The 18,810-nt window shown below is 39.2% G+C and overlaps 1 protein-coding gene across 1 annotated transcript in view; it reads left to right on the top strand.

Moving 5' to 3' along the window:
- LOC123880770 (nuclear receptor-binding protein homolog) overlaps positions 1 to 18,810 on the top strand; it is a 62,983-nt gene that overhangs the window by 38,900 nt on the left and 5,273 nt on the right. The window contains exons 2-6 of the mRNA XM_045929068.1: positions 15,432 to 15,656; positions 16,242 to 16,372; positions 16,845 to 17,023; positions 17,833 to 18,007; positions 18,415 to 18,533. Coding sequence (XP_045785024.1) covers positions 15,432 to 15,656; positions 16,242 to 16,372; positions 16,845 to 17,023; positions 17,833 to 18,007; positions 18,415 to 18,533 — 829 coding nt within the window. The remainder of the gene's footprint in view (positions 1 to 15,431; positions 15,657 to 16,241; positions 16,373 to 16,844; positions 17,024 to 17,832; positions 18,008 to 18,414; positions 18,534 to 18,810) is intronic.

Raw genomic sequence — 18,810 nt, 5'->3', positions numbered from 1 at the left:
ATACCTCTTTTCCTATTGCGGAAACTCTTAACTCTCTATTTTATAAGACTTATTCTAGGATCACATGGCAAAACGAGCCCGGTTTCCTGTTAGTCTATATTATTATACCTGGCAATTTAGTTTAGCCAAATGTGAAATGTCTCCCAAAAACCTTAACAATGACGATCGAGAGAGTACCCTTGATTACCAAAAATCGTATACTACCAAGGATTTTTGGTAATCAGATACTTGAACAAGTAACTGTGCAACATAATCTAACCATCAATAAGAAATTTAAGTATGTATCTGAATCCATCAAGCATCAAACTAAATTTCACTATCAATCTCAGTTGACTGTTGAGTCAGCAATCAGTAGTCAATGCTGTATTCGCAGATGGAATGGAACACGTAGTGCGTGACGTACTAAAAACTAATTTAGACTATGACAAGCTACTCGCTATCGATACTGGCGAACTGCGCATTTTCGATGCCTCGTCAACGTTTGATATGGATGTAGGACCAGATTTGACGCAACACGCTAACGAATGCTAAATGTTTATATTGGCTATCGGATGTCAGTTTGTTGATGAATAATACAAATTATTTTATCAAAGAATAAAGTATATAGGGCGGCTCGTGACCGTGTTTTGTGTGAATCACTAGAATAGTCCTCAAGGTTGTGGGAAGTGGGTGGATGGAGAAAGCGGAGGACAATGTTTGATGGCGTGGTCTCGAAAGTGCCTATGTCCAGTTGTAGGACGCATGCGTGTAATGGATGGTATTGCATTGACATATTGGTACAAATGTTACAAGGAAGACACAAGTTCCCATGACACAGTTCCTTTTTTGGGAGTTAACCTGTCAAAAATTTATGTGAGCATTATTTTTGTAAATAAAGATCATTTATTGTTTATATATAGTGGACGGCGATGTAAATTAATAAGCTGGTCAGAATTGCATTATTATAGAAATGATGCATATAGAATTTGGTTATCATCTCGCTTCTCTTGTCGCTAAATTGGATAGCTAAACTTTCAATACAACAGAACTAATTTCAAAGAAAGAAACAGAGCAACTGTGATCATTTCGAAAGTAAACACCGGAAGTGATAAATAAAGTCATAGCGTAAGTTACACTAACCTTATCAATATTGTAACCACTAAATGTCTAATTATGCGTATCCTAATTTTACCCAAACCTTTACAAATGTGATATTAGAAATAGAATAGTAGTAAGTTAAATGAGCTTTCCTGCATCAAAAGATCTGAGAAGACACTAAGCATCCAAATAAGACACAGATGGAAAAGTTGAGATGAAAGTGGCATTGCGCAGAAGGCCAAGTGAAGTTATGTTCCAATTATGTTAGCAGAGTATAAAATGACTCAACTCATGTCACCCCTTTTAGCTGCTGCGATCACAAAACGAACAAGAGATGTCATACAACGCCAACAAGCGGCCTCTCAAATTGAAGAGGAGACGCTATATGATTGAACGGTCCTGAAGCTAAACATCAACTAGCTAAGAAATACTTGACCAAGAGGTGTTTAAGAAATCCTCATTCGAAAAACCTCATGAGTACGGGGTGCATATTAAATACGATTAGCTTCTGTCCGTGAGTTTGCCCTTCTGATATATATTATAGCCTATAATAGCACTTGGGGACAATGTAAGTAACTAGCAGTGCAAGAATTTTCAGAATCTTTTCCGATTCTTACCAAGGAACATTCACTCAAACTAACATTATGATTTTTTTGAACATCGGTTTAAAACATTAACATGAATGGAAAGAATCACACTAATATTATAAAGGTGAAAGTTTGTTTGTATGTGTGTGTGTGTGTGTGTGTGTGTGTGTGTGTGTGTGTGTGTGTGTGTGTGTGTGTGTGTGTGTGTGTGTATGTGTGCGTGCGTGTGTGTGTGCGTGCGTGTGTGTGTGTGTGTGTGAGTGTGTGTGTGTGTGAGTGTGTGTGTGTGTGTGTGTGTGTGTGTGTGTGTGTGTGTGTGTGTGTGTGTGTGTGTGTGTGTGTGTGTGTGTGTGTGTGTGTGTGTGTGTGTGTGTGTGTGTGTGTGTGTGTGTGTGTGTGTGTGTGTGTGTGTGTGTGTGTGTGTGTGTGTGTGTGTGTGTGTGTGTGTGTGTGTGTGTGTGTGTGTGTGTGTGTGTGTGTGTGTGTGTGTGTGTGTGTGTGTGTGTGTGTGTGTGTGTGTGTGTGTGTGTGTGTGTGTGTGTGTGTGTGTGTGTGTTTGTTACTCCTTCACGCAAAAACTACTGGACGGATTTAGCTGAAATTTGAAATGGAGATAGATAATATCCAGGATTAGCACATAGGCTACTTTTATCCCGGAAAATCAAAGAGTTCCCACGGGATTTCAAAAAACTTAAATCCACGCGGACGAAGTTGAATGTAAGTTGTAAGGCCAATGGGTCCACTATGGAAGTGTCTTTGCAGTATAAATTCACGATCTGCTGCTTTGATGGGCTACATTACTTCATAGAGATAAATCGAAATTACTAGTGAATGAAGGTTGCCAGAACATTCTCTACTATTCTGTGTCTTTTAACAAAGTCTCTTCCCGCCGTTTATCCCTCAGTACGCTTAAACTATGCAACGGATTTTAATGCGGTTGTCATCAATAGATAGAGTGACTCAAGAGCAAGGTTTTTATAGGTATAGTTAGTATTGTTTTGTGTTATGACGATTAATAATTGTTCAAGAAGAACAGACGAAAGAAATTAGGTCGACTGAGGCTTTCATCGAAAATGCGGTCTTAATCTTTTGAAACATAACAAAATAGTCACATTGACGCCATATTAGTATCTACATTGCACCCGTGCGAAGCCGGGTCGGGTCGCTAGTGAAACATAAAACGCTGTCTACTCCTAGACTTGTTGATCTTACAACGCTATTTATAGATCATCGCATCCGCCATAACGGCTAATAAGGGATGATCTCCATAAACGGGACCAAAGCTTGCTATTGAATTTGAACTTTATGCCCCATGCCTTAAGGATCTTGTGATGTTAGAACTCGTTAAGGCTCATTGTAGAGCGAATTCAATCGAGAATGAGTCAACTCAGTATAGTATTTCGTTGTGTGGACAAAGACTTAAGGCCACGTTAAGAGGATAAGTGGTTCGATTGCTAAACAACATACAATCTATAGACGGCACGGTGTCAAGTGTTTAGGTACCTACATACTAATAACTACTCATCCAATGAGATCGAAGTCAACCTAATCTTAGATTTCATTATTTCTTGACTCTGATTGAAAATCTTGGACATCTCGCCCTGCGCATTGCCATTTCTATAAGCCATCCGGATAGTTCTAATTTCGCTTTCAATATTAATTCGACTAATGAGTTTTTTTCAACTCTCTACTGAAAGTAAATGTTGAATCCTCCTCAATTTGTCCTTAGCTATTTTGGTATTCCAAATTAAATCACATTATTTCTAAGATAGTTCTTAGAAACAATGTGATTTGATTTGATAATGATAGTTCATTGTGTTTAAGAATTATCTACTTTTGTCCTAGACTCGGCGCATTCTTAAACGATTCTAAAATAGCATTAGTGCCTAGTTGCACTGTTACCAGTGCACATATAAGGGCATGTGCATCCTCACCCGATATATCCTCGGCTGCATGACCAATCGCCACTCTTGTTGCTCTTTCCCCACTTTTGTTTTATTGTTACGTATTTATACTGCTCTTCGTAACATCGTATTCGCAACTTGCAAGTGCGTCTTATTTCACTTGCCATATCCATTAATAGCAATTAAGGTTTCTCAGTTTGTAAATTGTTTTGTTGTCAAGTGCTAAGGTAAGGAATGTGGTGAACATCTTTAAAAATAGATTGCCCCCATTCCAAAGAATATGCTATAAATAACCAACCATATCGTCGATGTTTACTTTGTGTTGTTTCACGTAATAATTATCATATTTTAGGCTTACATCAGCTTACATCATGATGGCAATTTCTGTTTCTTCATTAGAATAAAGCTGCTTAGTAAAAATTTAAATACTCAAATGACTTTTGGGTAGGTAGTGGTAACTGAGATTAATATCTCGTTCTTTGTTTCTGCTTCTAGTAAATTTTATTTAAAAAAAAATGCTTTATCTACCTACCTACATACTGACATAATTTACTATTTTTACTTTGTTTTAATTCTTGTGTTCCACAACTTACATTTAAATACTTAATAATATTGTGTGCCTTGCTGTTTCTACCACCTTTTTGGCTCCCATTTAATTCTGAGTTTTACTGTGTTACATTTCTTACGCATATTTGTATACATCCATCTGCATCGCTTATTAATGGATTAGCTATTTGTGAAAGTCGTCACTTTTAATCCGATCCAATCATGACATTGTTCGAGATATCTGCCTACGCTAGCTAGAAACTGGGTGTTAGTCACCGCGTTAATCGCTTTGGATGAAAAGTGGGTGTATTCACGTCATCTCTATTACTTTCCTTGCCCCTCCTGGAAATTTCTGTGCCGTTAATTAATGAAAGTAATAACTGATTAAGAAATACTTTACTAACGATTTCAATTAGGTATTTATTTTGCAAATTGATTCTCACAGACTTTTTGAAATACTTATTTAGATTTTAATAAATACCTAGCTGACCCGTTCTGGCTTTGATTTGATGTAATTTCTGAATATCCTTTTTTAGAGGGTCTGTCTCAGCGACAGAGACAACGCTTTACGAAATCGTTATCTCTTTCTACAGTTCGATGTGCAATATTTCCTACTGGTTACTAGAATAGAATAGAAATACATAATAGAATAGAATAGATTTTTATTCAAATAAACTTTTACAAGTGCTTTTGAATCGTTAAAATATAATTTACCACTGGTTCGGAATGCCGTTCCTACCCATAAGAACCAGCAAGAAACTCGGCGGTTGCTCTTTTCAACTGTTCAATTTACAATAATATGCCATATTACTATACAAGCAATTGCAGCCCCGGGCATTGCTGGAGCGAGTCAAATCCATGCTTTTTAACCCCCGACCCAAAAAGAGGGGTGTTATAAGTTTGACGTGTGTATCTGTGTGTCTGTGTATCTGTGTATCTGTGTATCTGTGTATCTGTCTGTGGCATCGTAGCGCCTAAACGAATGAACCGATTTTAATTTAGTTTTTTTTGTTTGATAGGTGGCTTGATCGAGAGTGTTCTTAGCTATAATCTAAAAAAATTGGTTCAGCCGTTTAAGAGTTATCAGCTCTTTTCTAGTTTTCTTGTAGAAAAGAAGGTTAGATAACCGTTAGGTTCATAATATTATGTCAATAGACAAATGTCAAGCTGTCAAGATGGACGTTGCCTAAATACATAATTATTTATTTGAAAATGATGTTTTGGAAAACTCAAATACAAAGCTCAAATACTTTGGATCGTCGGGGGTGTTATAAATTTTTAATTTACACTTGTATTTATTTATTTATCATTTACATAATCGATTGTATAAATATGCTTTTTCCAGGAGCACACCTATACTTTTAATAGATTTTTTAAACTTTTGTAAAGGCAAGTCTAAAATTTACTGTGGGATTTTATTATAAAATATTACACTCATTCCCCCTAAACTGCACTTAGTTTGGTCGAAGTATTCGGATATTTTTTCCTCGTCCGAACATGTTCCCGGTAAACTTGGGTCAGCTAATTCTAAATCACATGCGACTGGTTTATATAGGAAGTGATCCCACTTCTGATTAGAAGTATAAAGATTGTATCGTGAATGTGATTAATTAGCGAACAAGTGCTGAAAGACGTTGCATCGTATACTATTGGCCAGACATGTAAATCGCTCGTTTCCTGCTCGACAAGTTTTCACGCGTTGTCTATTAATTATCGCAGAGACACGAGATAAACCCCTAATTTATGGTTAACAATCTGTCGTAAAACTTTATCCTTATGTACTAATAAATGCGAAAGTCTGTATGTCTGTCTGCTATAGCTTTTCCGATTAACCTATTTTGATGTTTGGTACAGAGATAGCTTGCATCCCGAAGATGGACATTGGCAAATAGCTCCTTGTTGTCCCGTGAAATCAAAGAGTTCCCACAGGTTTTTTAAAAACCTAATTCCTAATGGATGAAGTCGCGAACATTATGTATTTGGTACAGAGGCAGATTGCATCCCGTAGGTATACATATTACGGATATAGGCTACCTTTGATCCCGTAAAATTGTATTTTTAACCGACTTCCAAAAAAGGAGGAGGTTCTCAATTCGTCGGAATCTTTGTTGAAAACCTAAATCCACGCGGACGAATACGGGGGTATATTCTAGTAATATAATATAGCTAAACAAAACGTTTATTGCGCCCAGATTTAATATGCAGAATTATTTTAACCTTGCCGCTTTTAACGACCGAAATTGCTTCCTTTACACGAGAAACATCAAAGTACGGACTGCTCATAACTATTTCTTGGTAACGTAACTCTATTACTGTTATCCATACTTCCAGACTAATATTATAAATGTGAAAGTGTGTCTGTCTGTCTGCTACCTTTTCACGGCCCAACAGTTTAACCGATTCTGACGAAATTTGGTACACGGTTAGCTTATGTCCCGGATACGGACATAGGCTATTTTTATCCCGGAAAATCAAAGAGTTCCCACGGGATTCTCAAAAAACCATCTGCTTAAACGATTTGTATGGGTACCGAGGTAGCTTGCGTCCCTGTAATTGACATAGGCAACTTTTTATCCCAGAAAATCAAACAGTTGCCACGGGATCTTTACAAACCTAAATCCACACGGACGAAGTCGCGGGCATCCTCTAGTTTGTAATAGGTTTGTCTTAGGTTTTAGTCGTTTTGTTTTGAGTGCAATCGTAGCGGCTTTCTTGTCTTTAATCATCATGCCTTACCACGGCTGGAATAGACCTAGGAACTGCAGATTGGTTGAATGTGATGTGGCTGTTAATATTTACCTAGAAGCGCAGATAATGCAATTACTTTTTTGGTAACTATCCATAACAGAGCTTTTCATAAAACTGAACTATAAACTAGATTTAGTTATAATATACGAAAATGTGATTGTTGGTATATCCTTCAATCTCTCGCCCTTGGATGAATAAATACTCAGGATGGTATGCTCCGAAAAGTCAAATGAAGCAGGGGAACTGTCAGTTGATGAGTATGTGTGCGTTATGGAATGATACCATTCACATATGAAAATTTGCCTATTTTCCTATTTTTCCCTATTTTTCCCTTTCACGATGATTATTTAAAATGAGATCTCATTAGATTAGTCTTTATTATGATAGTTACAAATCGATGGATGTTCGATGCTAGAAAATAATAATTTATCGATTGCAACGTATTAAAATTTACCTACTCTGTTTTTACATAATTTTGATTAATTACAGTATAGGGCCTCTGGCCTTATTGAAAATCTCTGCTTAACAGGGTGCCCATCACCATGTTTACTATATAATCGTATCCTGACAGTTAAAAATAAAAAAGTTAAAAAGTCAAATGTAAAAACGCAATATATTCACTAAAAATATTTAATAATAATCCAAGTATGTACCAGTTAGCGATTTTATTTAGCGTATCTCGCAGGGTTAGTAGACTATTCACTACTTTTGGTGTTATACACCGGGCAAGTTTACATCCCTATATCGCAGATCTCTTACCAAATTACACAAAGCGGCTCTTGGGTAGCGGTTTTTTTTTCTCTAAGCCAAATTCAAAGTTATTTATTCAAAATGGGTTCATATTTTATTTGTCTTGTGTTTTCTGACATTTATGACCTTAAAAAATACCTAAATAAAGATAAATATTCTAGCTATCCGTATAGCGTCCCATCTTTGACCACATCACGCGTGACGAGTCCTCCGTTCGTCGCTAAGGTTGTTTTGGTGGGTGCCTACTACCTATCATGGACTAACTATAACTAAATAATATTATTAATGTAGTAAGATTTTGATTACCTATTTATTTATTTCTTTATTGCACACACAAACATATACATTTACAAAAAACATAGAAGACAACATGGTAAGTACACCAATTACGTAGGTACCTAGGTACTTCATGATAAATTTGGCATGCAGCTATTATGACGGAGACTGGTATATTAAATGTACTACAATTTAGTAATAAGTTTTGTTTTAGTTAAATTTCAATATCAATTTAAAATCTTTTAATTAACAAAACAGCCTTTTTCGCTTAGTTATATTATGATTGTCATCAAAAATAAAATATAAATTTGTCTAAATATAATGAAAAAAAAATTGCTCATTTTTAGGCAAAATTACCCCATTTATTTTCTGACAACCCTAGACTTCAATTTGAAGTTGTGTAATTTGCACAGCACGATTACGATACGATTTAAAATTAAATTATTTCATTGAAGTGTCAAACAAAAAAATATAATCACTACGTTGTGTCAAATGCGTATCGGAAGGTGTTAAGTGGCCAGTTTCGTAGAATTTATGTTGAGTTTGTGTGCGTGACGTGTAATTACAGAGATTTGGTCGATAGTGGGTCGATAGTTGTGCTTCCTTCGTTTGTACGGCGGGGTCACCGGTTGCTCTCGCCGTGATTTTTTGCATGGATATGTACTTACCTAATTAGTTAAAGACCTGGAGAGCTGTGGCATATTATGCTACTTTTCTAAATATTTGACTGCCAAGATCGTAAGAGCAGCGAGCGCTAAATTTTTGTTCACTCATATTTTGTGGTATCACCCCGTTTGCCCTAAAGTGCGACGCACACTGGTAGAGAGAAGTTGAACCGAGGCACGCGCTGTCGAGCGTCCTTTAATATATCTGCTTCGCAATTTCATGCCGATTACACCCGTTCTGCGCCCATCGGTCGGTCGGCATCCAAACTCCAATTTAGCAGTTTGCTCGCAACCCTTCTAATGTCATCGCTGATGCCCTAATGTCGTGTGTGTAGACCCTTAGGCGTAATAGGTATTTGGGCTTAAATTGGCTAGGTGTTGTAGTGTGTAAGGCCTGGCTAGCGCATCGCTTGGAGCGGTGCCAGTGCATTGTGGCGAATAGTGCGCCGGCGCCGGGTCGACGACACCGGACGCCTCTTCGTGATATCAACTGCTAAATTGTAAAGGCTGCATGTTGTGTAGGACTAATGTCTATCCATATCACAATAGTTTATCTTAATTATTGCATTGGTATTTGGATGTTGTTTAACATTGTCTCATACTGCTTACACAGGTTTGCTTAGGCACCTTCAAATTGTCTTAATTGACAAGGCTATAACGGTGTGGCCTCATTGGCGAACATCCGGCTAATCTTCGGCAAACATTCGTCGATGGGGCGTCAATCGTATAATTTGACATTCGCAAAACATTAATTGTCAAACATTCGTGTTGAGACAGCAATTTGGCCCGCATCAAAGGAAATTAGTCTAAGATCAGACAGACAGATACACAGATACACACGTCAAACTTATAACACCCCTCTTTTTGGGTCGGGGGTTAATAAGTAAGTAGATAGTCACTGTGGGCATTACGCCTACCGTGATACATGATGATTGATAAAATGCATTTGGAGCCAATTCACTATCTGATACGCAAAATTAGTCAACTGCATTAACCGCCCACGCATAAATCAAAAGTGCTATATTGAGACAGTACATATCAAATTTACTGAGGTGAAACATGTATATTCAATAACAGACAGAATTTTCTAGACGTACTTAGTTCTCTTGTACTGATTTCCCCACGCCACGGTCTTGCCGCCTGAATCCAGCGGCTCCCTGGACTTCGCCATTCGGCTCCTTGGAAACACCAGCCAGTCAAAAGACGGCAGTATAAAGGTCGTAGTTCACTTACACGAGCTTCCGCAAGGTAAAAGAATAAATATTCAAATATGAGTCGTATAACTATGTACATACATTTTACAGTTACAACATAGCAATTGCAAATAATGCGCAGCAAGCGAGCTTGCTACAATCTAGCCACTCGATGGTTGACGTCTCACCACGCGCTTCAAGCGAGCGGCCCACGCGTGTACAGCGTGCGGGCCACTCTAGCAAGTTGTAACGTGCGCAGCAGAGAGACGCCGTACTGCTAGCTGTCATCGCGTGGACAGCGAGCTTTCTGCTAGCGGTCGGCACGTGGACAAATAGCGGTCACTTCAATTTGAGGCGGAGCCGTGCGTGTGTTGTGTGGGGGAACGGCGTCGTGTTAATGAGCTACGACCTTATATCTCTGAACATCTCGTGATAGTGTAGGTACGTCATGACGTTACATTTCCGCCCAACGTAACCGTTGATAATAATAAACTTGCTATATTGTGCTGCGTGCTTTACATGGCAGAATTTATATAGGGACGTCGATACCACAGTTTGGCAACCCTACAGTTGGGATCGTGGGCGATCAGAAGAATAAAAACGCATTAAATAACAAGATGTTCTCGTCTGAGGCAAAAAGTTCATTATTATTACGAAATAGTTAGGAAAACTGACAGTTGAATGTCATGCTATATTAAACGACGAAAAACAGAACGGCACTTCATTAAATGACAGCTATTTATAATTATAATTTCTAGAGCCACTAGTTACTTTTCTTTAAACCGCCTTGTTGCTTTTTTGGGTAAGATCTGTGCCTGGATCTGGAAATCGGATCTTGCTTTGAGCTAGACTATTGCCCTACTGAATGATTACTAAACTATGTCGATAGTGACGGTGATCTTGACGCCAGTATGTGGGTGTAAAAATAGGTACACTGATCTTGACTTTGATTTTGTAGAGGCATGAAGTTTGGCTTGGCGTAAACCATGACTCTGTCCTTGACTATGACATAGAATCTGAATTTCAATGTCGTAGCGCTGAACAGCAGGCCTGCCGCCACTGTGTGACGACAATCGACTCTGATTGGCTGAAACTTTCTCTTTATTGGCTAAAATAGGTAGTGGCAGCAAGAGCACCATCATCATCGTCATTATTATCAACCGATAGACGTCCACTGCTTGACATAGGTCTCTTATACCGGCTTCCACTTGCCACGGTCTTGCGCCGCCTCAATCCAGCGACTCCTTGTGATTCGTTTGATGTCGTCTGTCAACCCAGTGGGGGGTTCTATCTACACTGCGCTTTCTGGTGCGTGGTCGCCATTCTAGCGCCTTGGCACCCCAACTCTACCTTGTTCCGAACTATGCCACTTCAGTTTCGCAACCCGTTCGGCTATGTTGATTACTTTGCTCTGACTCTCCTACGGATCTCTTCATTCCTGATTTAATCACGTTGAGAAACTCCAAGTATACTTAGCTCTCTCCATCATCCACTGAGTGACCTTTCTTATGAGGTCTATAGTTAGCGATCATGTTTGGGATCCACTGGCGACGCCATAAAAGCTAATCATAAGAATAACTATTGTAGTAATATTATGATAATTATAACTTTGTTGCCTTTTTGCAGTCGAAGTTTCGAGAGCAAAGAAGAATTTTGATGACCGTAGATTTACGTATTACGACCACCTCGGCAAACAAGATATACGTAGTAATTCTAAAATAGACGTTAGACGCACCGCGTACGGATTCCATGGCATCAGACACGATTATGGGCGCCGACGGAAGCCCTTGTGTTGACTTCGCAAATCTCAGTTCACACTCAATTGAAACCTCAACAGCTCGACGGGCTCAAATCCTGTATCAAATCTCGCCCTTCAGTACTTTGACTTACTACCATGTAACCATCCTACTAATATTATAAACGCGAAAATTTGTATGTATGGATGTTTGTTACTCATTGACGTTAAAACTACTGGACGGATTTGGGTGGGAATAGAGATAGATTTATACCCTGGATTACCATAGGCTACTTTTTTCCCGGAAAATCAATGAGTTCCCACGGGATTTTTAAAAACCTATAGGTATCTACGGGAATGAAGTCGCAGGCATCAGCTAGTACTTAATAATTTAATTACCTAAAATAGTATGTAGTACTACACAGAGGTCGTTGACGAAATAATATTATTAATTATTACTTATGTAATAATGTTATTTATTTCTGAAAAATGCAACTGCTGAGTTTCTTGCTGGTTCTTCTCGGTAGGAAAGGCATTCCGGACCAGTGGTAGATGCATTTTACGATTCAAAAGTACTTGTAAATGTTTAATTGAATAAAAAATATATAGTTTTTTTTTCAAAAGAAATTGCGTCGAGGTCGTAGGCAAAAGCTAGTTTGTCATTATTAGTGTAGGCGGGTGATGTTGTTTGGATTGAAAATTGCTAACTGACTCCTTCCTGAGCCAGCAGTTATTTGGTTTTTCCGTGAAAAATAACTCGCGATGCGCCACGGTTTCTCAAAACTACTATCTGCATGGAAGCTACGAGGATGAATCAAAGCTCCGAGTATAAACGGTACTGCCGAGAAAACGGAATACTGTACAACTCGTTAAAATAACATTTTCTGCGAAACATTCCACGCTTTAATATATTTCTCAATGAACAACTTTCTTATATTTTTATGGCAAATATTTTCTATATTTTCTATTTTCTATATTTTGCAGCAAAATGAATAAGACTAAAGTTAAGTAGAAATCTAGAAAATAAACATACAACTATCTAACCCAACCTAACCACTAGGCTATCACAGCTTCAAGTTACTTTACGACTTATTTTACGAATGATTATCTTGGTCATACAATCCTCAAAAATGCATTAGTAATCCGTTAAGAACTGACGCACTGAACTATTTTGGAATTGGTCTTGAAACAGTCAGTACACGTACTGCAAATTGTCTTTCAATGCCAATACACTTGATACGCGAGGTTTTCATAACATTCCACAATAGCCGCAACCCGCGTCACGTATGGAGCCGCGGTCACGTGTGTGACGTCACGCATGCAATTAAGTGTGTGAACGAACCCTGCGCGTGCGCCGATAACAACGCAGTGCATTCCGCCCATACACCAAGGCCTTTACGTGCTTATGATAGTACTAGCCTATCCACAGGCATGGGCGGATCTTCACAAGGGTGTTTTGGGCTGCAACCCAGAGCCCCGTGGCTATACAGGGCCCCCAGCTCTCGTTTGACAAAATGGACAAACTATTGTAAATTAAAAAAACGATGCTAACGTAGCTTATCCTATAGAAAAATAAAATGCGTAGGTATAGTGCGCGACAGGTTAAGATGGCAATGTGGGTGGGAACGCCTCGCACACCCACACAGCCCCCGTGCTAACTGGCTGCGAACAAGGTGTGCTGAAAACACCCAGGACTCATGGAGTCGAAATTGACTTCTAACACTTGTCGTAACTTTCGTTTCAAAAACTGTTTGAAATACATGCATATTATATTGTATAAACTTATGTATAAAGCCTCGAGGGGTTACGATAGGAACTACAAAATATATTTGTTTTAAGAATATTTCGTCTTCATAAAATTCATATACGTAGGTATAGACGCTACGATTTAGATATTTTTGCATAAATATAAACCCACCAATTTATCAGCAAACTTTGGTCGCTTAACTACAAGATCTTCAGCCACATTATCAGTGTATAGTGACTTGTAATGAATAACAAATGGCCAATTAATGACGTCGTTCGATGCGATAGACTCGCTTTACTCTCCTTGATAAATAATGTATTATTGGCCAGCCATCACAACATTTACATACAGGCAATACAGAGTTTGCATCTTAACAGGGCTCTCTCCGTCACTCGCTTCATACAATCGTAGTTACAAGTTCATTTGAATATTAAGCAACCAAAGTCCATGAAATTTTGCAGACATATTCTAGAAACTAATATCTGTGCCTGTGGTGTTTTAGATTTTTCTAAAAATATGTAGTTTTAAAATTACAGGGGCTCAAAGATTTGTATGTGAATTTCTAAGACCGCGTAACTTTGAAACCGAATATTTTAACAGAAATCTGGAAAACCACAGGCATAGATATTAGTTTCTAGAATATTATGTCTGCAAAATTTCATGGACTTCGGTTGCTTAATATTCAAATGAAATTGGAACTACATTTGTATGGAGCGAATGACGGAGAGACCCCTCTTAAATGCTGAATTGCTGATGTTGATTGAAAAGCTCAATTTGCTTGGCATTGCGATAAAAGTAGGCTAGGCTATAAAGTTTTTTTGGTAATTGGGTTTGTCTGTACATGTTTTGATATCTTCGAGTCGATTCGAATATTGTATTCGAAACAATGATAAGTAAAACATAAACTTTATAAGCGCATCAAAGAAATACTGAAAATAGTATTAAAGCAACTATAAATAGATTACAATATAACCTGTCGTTAGTATCTTGTAAAGTAAATTTTCTTTGATCACAAATGCATTAGAAAAAGAAATCAATGATTCAAATCATTATGAAATCAGAATAGTTATGTAGGCACTCATACTGCAGAAATAGGCTGAGATTTATAGAGCGCACTTTGACTTTGATTCGACTTAAGATTAAGTTAAAACGAGACAGATTTATCTGAGAGAGATACATCTGTCTCGTTTTAACTCTATCCTAAGTTAGAGTGCGCTCTATAGTTAGATTGCAATGAGAGTAATGCTACATCTATGACCGTAATAAATATAAATCTAGAGACCTAGATACATCGAAGATTAACAATAACATCGAAGGTAAGCCCGATTGGAAATCTGATATTAAGAAAATAAACTGTATGTATCATATCACATGGTACAATAACACGTTTATAAATAGCCTTGCATGCAAAGTGCGCAGAAAAGATTCAATTGAATGATTGGTCCCCGGAGGAAACCGGGCCGCGATGGATTTGACATTATTGCATTCACATTTGAATACAAATAAACGATCATTGCTTGCAAATTGGACTATCTTGGATCTTGAGGACTATAATATCCTTCATTGCATTGTAAAATTGGAAATACCGCAAGACCGCATAAGTCGGTTAGTTATATTCTCATAGATCTTATTTGTATTTTATTTATTGTTTAAGCGTTATTTATTTTCGATTCACAATATTCAGAAAGAACGTATACCTATTGTGCAATGCATATTATAACGATGCTTTTGCAACCCCTGAATAGGATGAATAAAAGAGCAACCGCCGAGTTTCTTGCTGGTTCTTCTCGGTAGGAAAGGCATTCCGAACCAGTGGCAGATGCTTTTGACGATACAAAAGTACTTGTAAAAGTCTAATTGAATAAAAACATTTTGATTTTGAGTGTAGTAGGTGTCCTCTGTCCACTTAGTGGGGGATATGCAACGCTGAGCTTTCCGGTTTGAAGTCATTCTAGCACTCCGACGTCTATGAAATTCGAACTACTCATTGTCAATTCAGCTTCGTAACCCGTTGGAGCTATGGTGGTCCTGCTACAGATCTCCTCATTTCTGATTTGATCTCGTAAACCCCTAGCATAAGCTCTCTCCATCGCCCATTCAGTAATTCTGGGCTTTTTTATATGAGCCCTATAGTCATCGACCATTGTCTCGGGTCCATAGCAACAAATATAAATAGCTAAATAGTGTCGTCTCCTCATTCCAGGTAGAGCAGCGAGATGTGCCGGGCATCGACTGCGCGCACCTGGCCATGGACACGGAGGAGGGCGTGGAGGTGGTGTGGAACGAGGTGCAGTTCTCGGAGCGCAAGAACTTCAAGGCGCAGGAGGACAAAATCCAGATGGTGTTCGACAACCTCACGCGGCTCGAGCACCCCAACATCGTCAAGTTCCACCGGTATTGGACGGACACGCATAACGACAAACCTAGGGTGAGTCTTTATTCTTGTATCAAACTGTGTATAACCCTTACAGGACATAAGTCTTTTTGTTACGAAACTACCATTGCTGCTGTCACGAAACGATAACATAAAATTATTACGTCTTCTGGAGCAATAATAATTTCTGTAGCACACAGGTAAGCTCTGTGATCTCCTGAGTGGGAGTCCCGAGTTCAATTCCGGGAGCAACTTGGGAATTAATATAATTTCTAAATTGTCTCTGGTCTGCAGGGATTCTGGTTGGAAGCTTTAGTTGTGGGTAGTTACCACACTATCCGCAAAAATATGTCGCCGGGGATTTAGCTTTGCAGTAGGTACGATGCTCCCTAGAAAGCGATTAAAGTTTAATACAACTATCATAGCAGAGACTCGGTTAACTCTATACCATCTTAGACTGCATCATCACTTTCCACGAGGTAAGTCAAAAACAAGAGCTAACTTGTCATTGAATTAAAAAAATGTTATCAAAGAATGATTTTGGCTTTATACTTTAGCAAAATTAAACGACTTTGCTGCTGCTGCTAAATTTAATTCATATTAAATTTAATCCTGTTTTTATTTTTCATTAATTTTCAGGTCATATTCATAACGGAATACATGTCCTGTGGGTCCCTGAAGCAGTTCCTGAAACGAACCAAACGAAACGTGAAGAGGCTCCCGCTGCAGGCTTGGAAACGGTGGTGTACACAGATACTTTCAGCGCTCAGGTAAGCCCACTAAACCTCATGATAATACTTCGTTCGTAGTTCCTTTCTTCCATATTACAGACTCCTAATGTCATTTCAATTGAACTGTTGGACATTATTCTTTTATTAGTTGTTACCGACCAGTCTGCTTTGTGTCTCCTTCAAGCTACTTAACACTGGCTGTGCATTGTGGATGTGGCACTGGGAAGAACCATAAATCAAGAGGAGAAGACGAAGAAGATTATACATTTGCGTTCATTTATTATTTCTTCATCGTATTTGGTCAGTTACTCCTTTCAAAATTACTTTTGCCGTTTTGTTCCCTTTGGCGCTCTTAAGTATATTATAATGTGGCAAACGGCAACGCCTACTAGATTGACCTAAAATCTAGCTAACTGCGTATTTGAGTTATCTGACTCGTTCAAAATAATATCGACCCTGTTAAACAAAGTCAACGAACTATAAATAAAATCGTGAAACCTTTATCGATCAGCTACCTCCACGGCTGCGTGCCGCCCATCGTCCACGGCAACCTGACCTGCGACACGATCTTCATCCAGCACAACGGCCTCGTCAAGATAGGCTCCGTGGCGCCCGATGCCATCCATCATCATGTCAAGACCTGCCGCGAGAACATGAGGAACATGCACCTCATCGCACCAGAATATGGATGTAAGTGCAATTCCTTCCACCAAGAGTTCCTAGGTTAAAAGGAAGAGCGAATGTGAGTTTCCGTTACCTTTGATCTAAGCACAACTTCTAGACTTCTTTAATTTCCATTCTTATTCCATTTTGGAAAACTTTACTCCCGTTACTTTTGCTCAGTGTTAAATTCAGTAGATGGTCAAGGAATAATAAGCTTAATTTGCTATAATCCGCCAAAAAAGATAAATCTGTACGGCATAACGTGCAGTATGCGATATGCAACACCTCCTCCCTCTGCTAAACATGCAGGAAGCTACCCAGCAAGCAAGATACAGCACTACCACGCAGCATCACACAAATTCTCCAAAACATAGTCAACCTTCCTTTTAGTAACCTCAGGAGATATAAACTGTACAATGCACAATTGCAGAGTTTTTGCAATTGGGCATTGTAGTTTACGTCTTCAATGTAGTGTTGCGTGGTGGTGGTGCATCTTACTTGCTTGGAGGCTTGGTTTTCCTGAACATTTAGCAGTGGAAGGGCGGGCAATGCATATCACATACTGCACTATATCATACAGATTTGTCTGTTAATTTTTCGGATTGTAGCAAATTAAGTCTGTTGTTCCTTGTGTATCATGGACTTCTGCAAAGTAACGCCTGCTTCCATCCAATATTAGTAGATGGGTTCACGTAATAAATTCCAATAACCTATCATTTTTTTTTATAAAAACAGCTCAGTATTAAAGGAATAGATAGCAAAGAGTTGTGCGAGGACGACGGATAAGCGGAAACCGTAGCGACTTACTTATTGCAACTTTATTTCCCTCGGCTCAGCATCGCAAATGGTGACGCCCGCGATGGATATCTACTCGTTCGGCATGTGCGCGCTCGAGACCGCCGCTCTAGAGATTCAGGGCAATGGCGACTCCGGCAGCCACGTCACCGACGACCACATCGCGCGCACCGTGGAGTCGCTGGAGGAGCCGCGGCAGAAGGACTTCATATACAGGTACCCTCGGGGCCCGATTGTGCGGAAGCGGGGACCGGCGAGGAGAGAACAAGAGCTTACAAAAGGGAAGCGGAGCTGGGACATGGTGGTTTTTTTGCATCGTCTGTGACGCCCGGTACAAGATCAATACAGATCATGTTCCGCGATCAAAACTCAACGGACAATCTGGATGTAGAATCATTGATTTTGTCGTGATTTTGATGTGAAATCACAATCGTATCCCTGCTCCGCTCTTTTCCGATTCAATAGAAACATTCACAGCTCCAATTTTCTCCCCATCGGTCTCCGGTTCGGTTGAATCGAGCCCCTTCCCAGCAGGTCTCGGGTAAGTGCGGTTATTTCTCTGTAGGTTACGCCTGTGTCGTGTGCAGCCGTAGATCGGGTGTAATCGCCGGCTAATGTTTCAGATGCATACACAAGGACCCGGCGAAGAGGCCCACCGCCAGAGAGCTGCTGTTCCACCCGTTGCTCTTCGAGGTGCACTCGCTCAAGTTGCTAGCGGCGCATACGCTCGTCAATACAAGTGGTGAGTTATCTCTATTAGCTTTATTGTTTGTTCCGGCGATTCTTCTGCTTGAGGCATGTCGGCTTTAATGCTCAAGTAGAGGAAGCACTGGGACAACCAATTATTAGTTATTATAAGAAGTGATGTGGGGCACAATTGAAGAAATAAACTAGAATAATTTTTCTTTCATTCTTATTGCAAAATTTATGTCGTTCAGCATGGAGAGTAGCCTCACACTACTTTTGTTGCTTACTTGTACACGACCTCCACACTAGGATTTTCAAGCTGTAAATGACCA

Source organism: Maniola jurtina, chromosome 3 (assembly GCF_905333055.1).
Source record: "Maniola jurtina chromosome 3, ilManJurt1.1, whole genome shotgun sequence".
NCBI classification, from domain to species: Eukaryota; Metazoa; Arthropoda; class Insecta; order Lepidoptera; family Nymphalidae; genus Maniola; species Maniola jurtina.
Note: the sequence above shows the minus strand (reverse complement) of the source record. Positions and strands in the feature narration are given on the sequence as shown.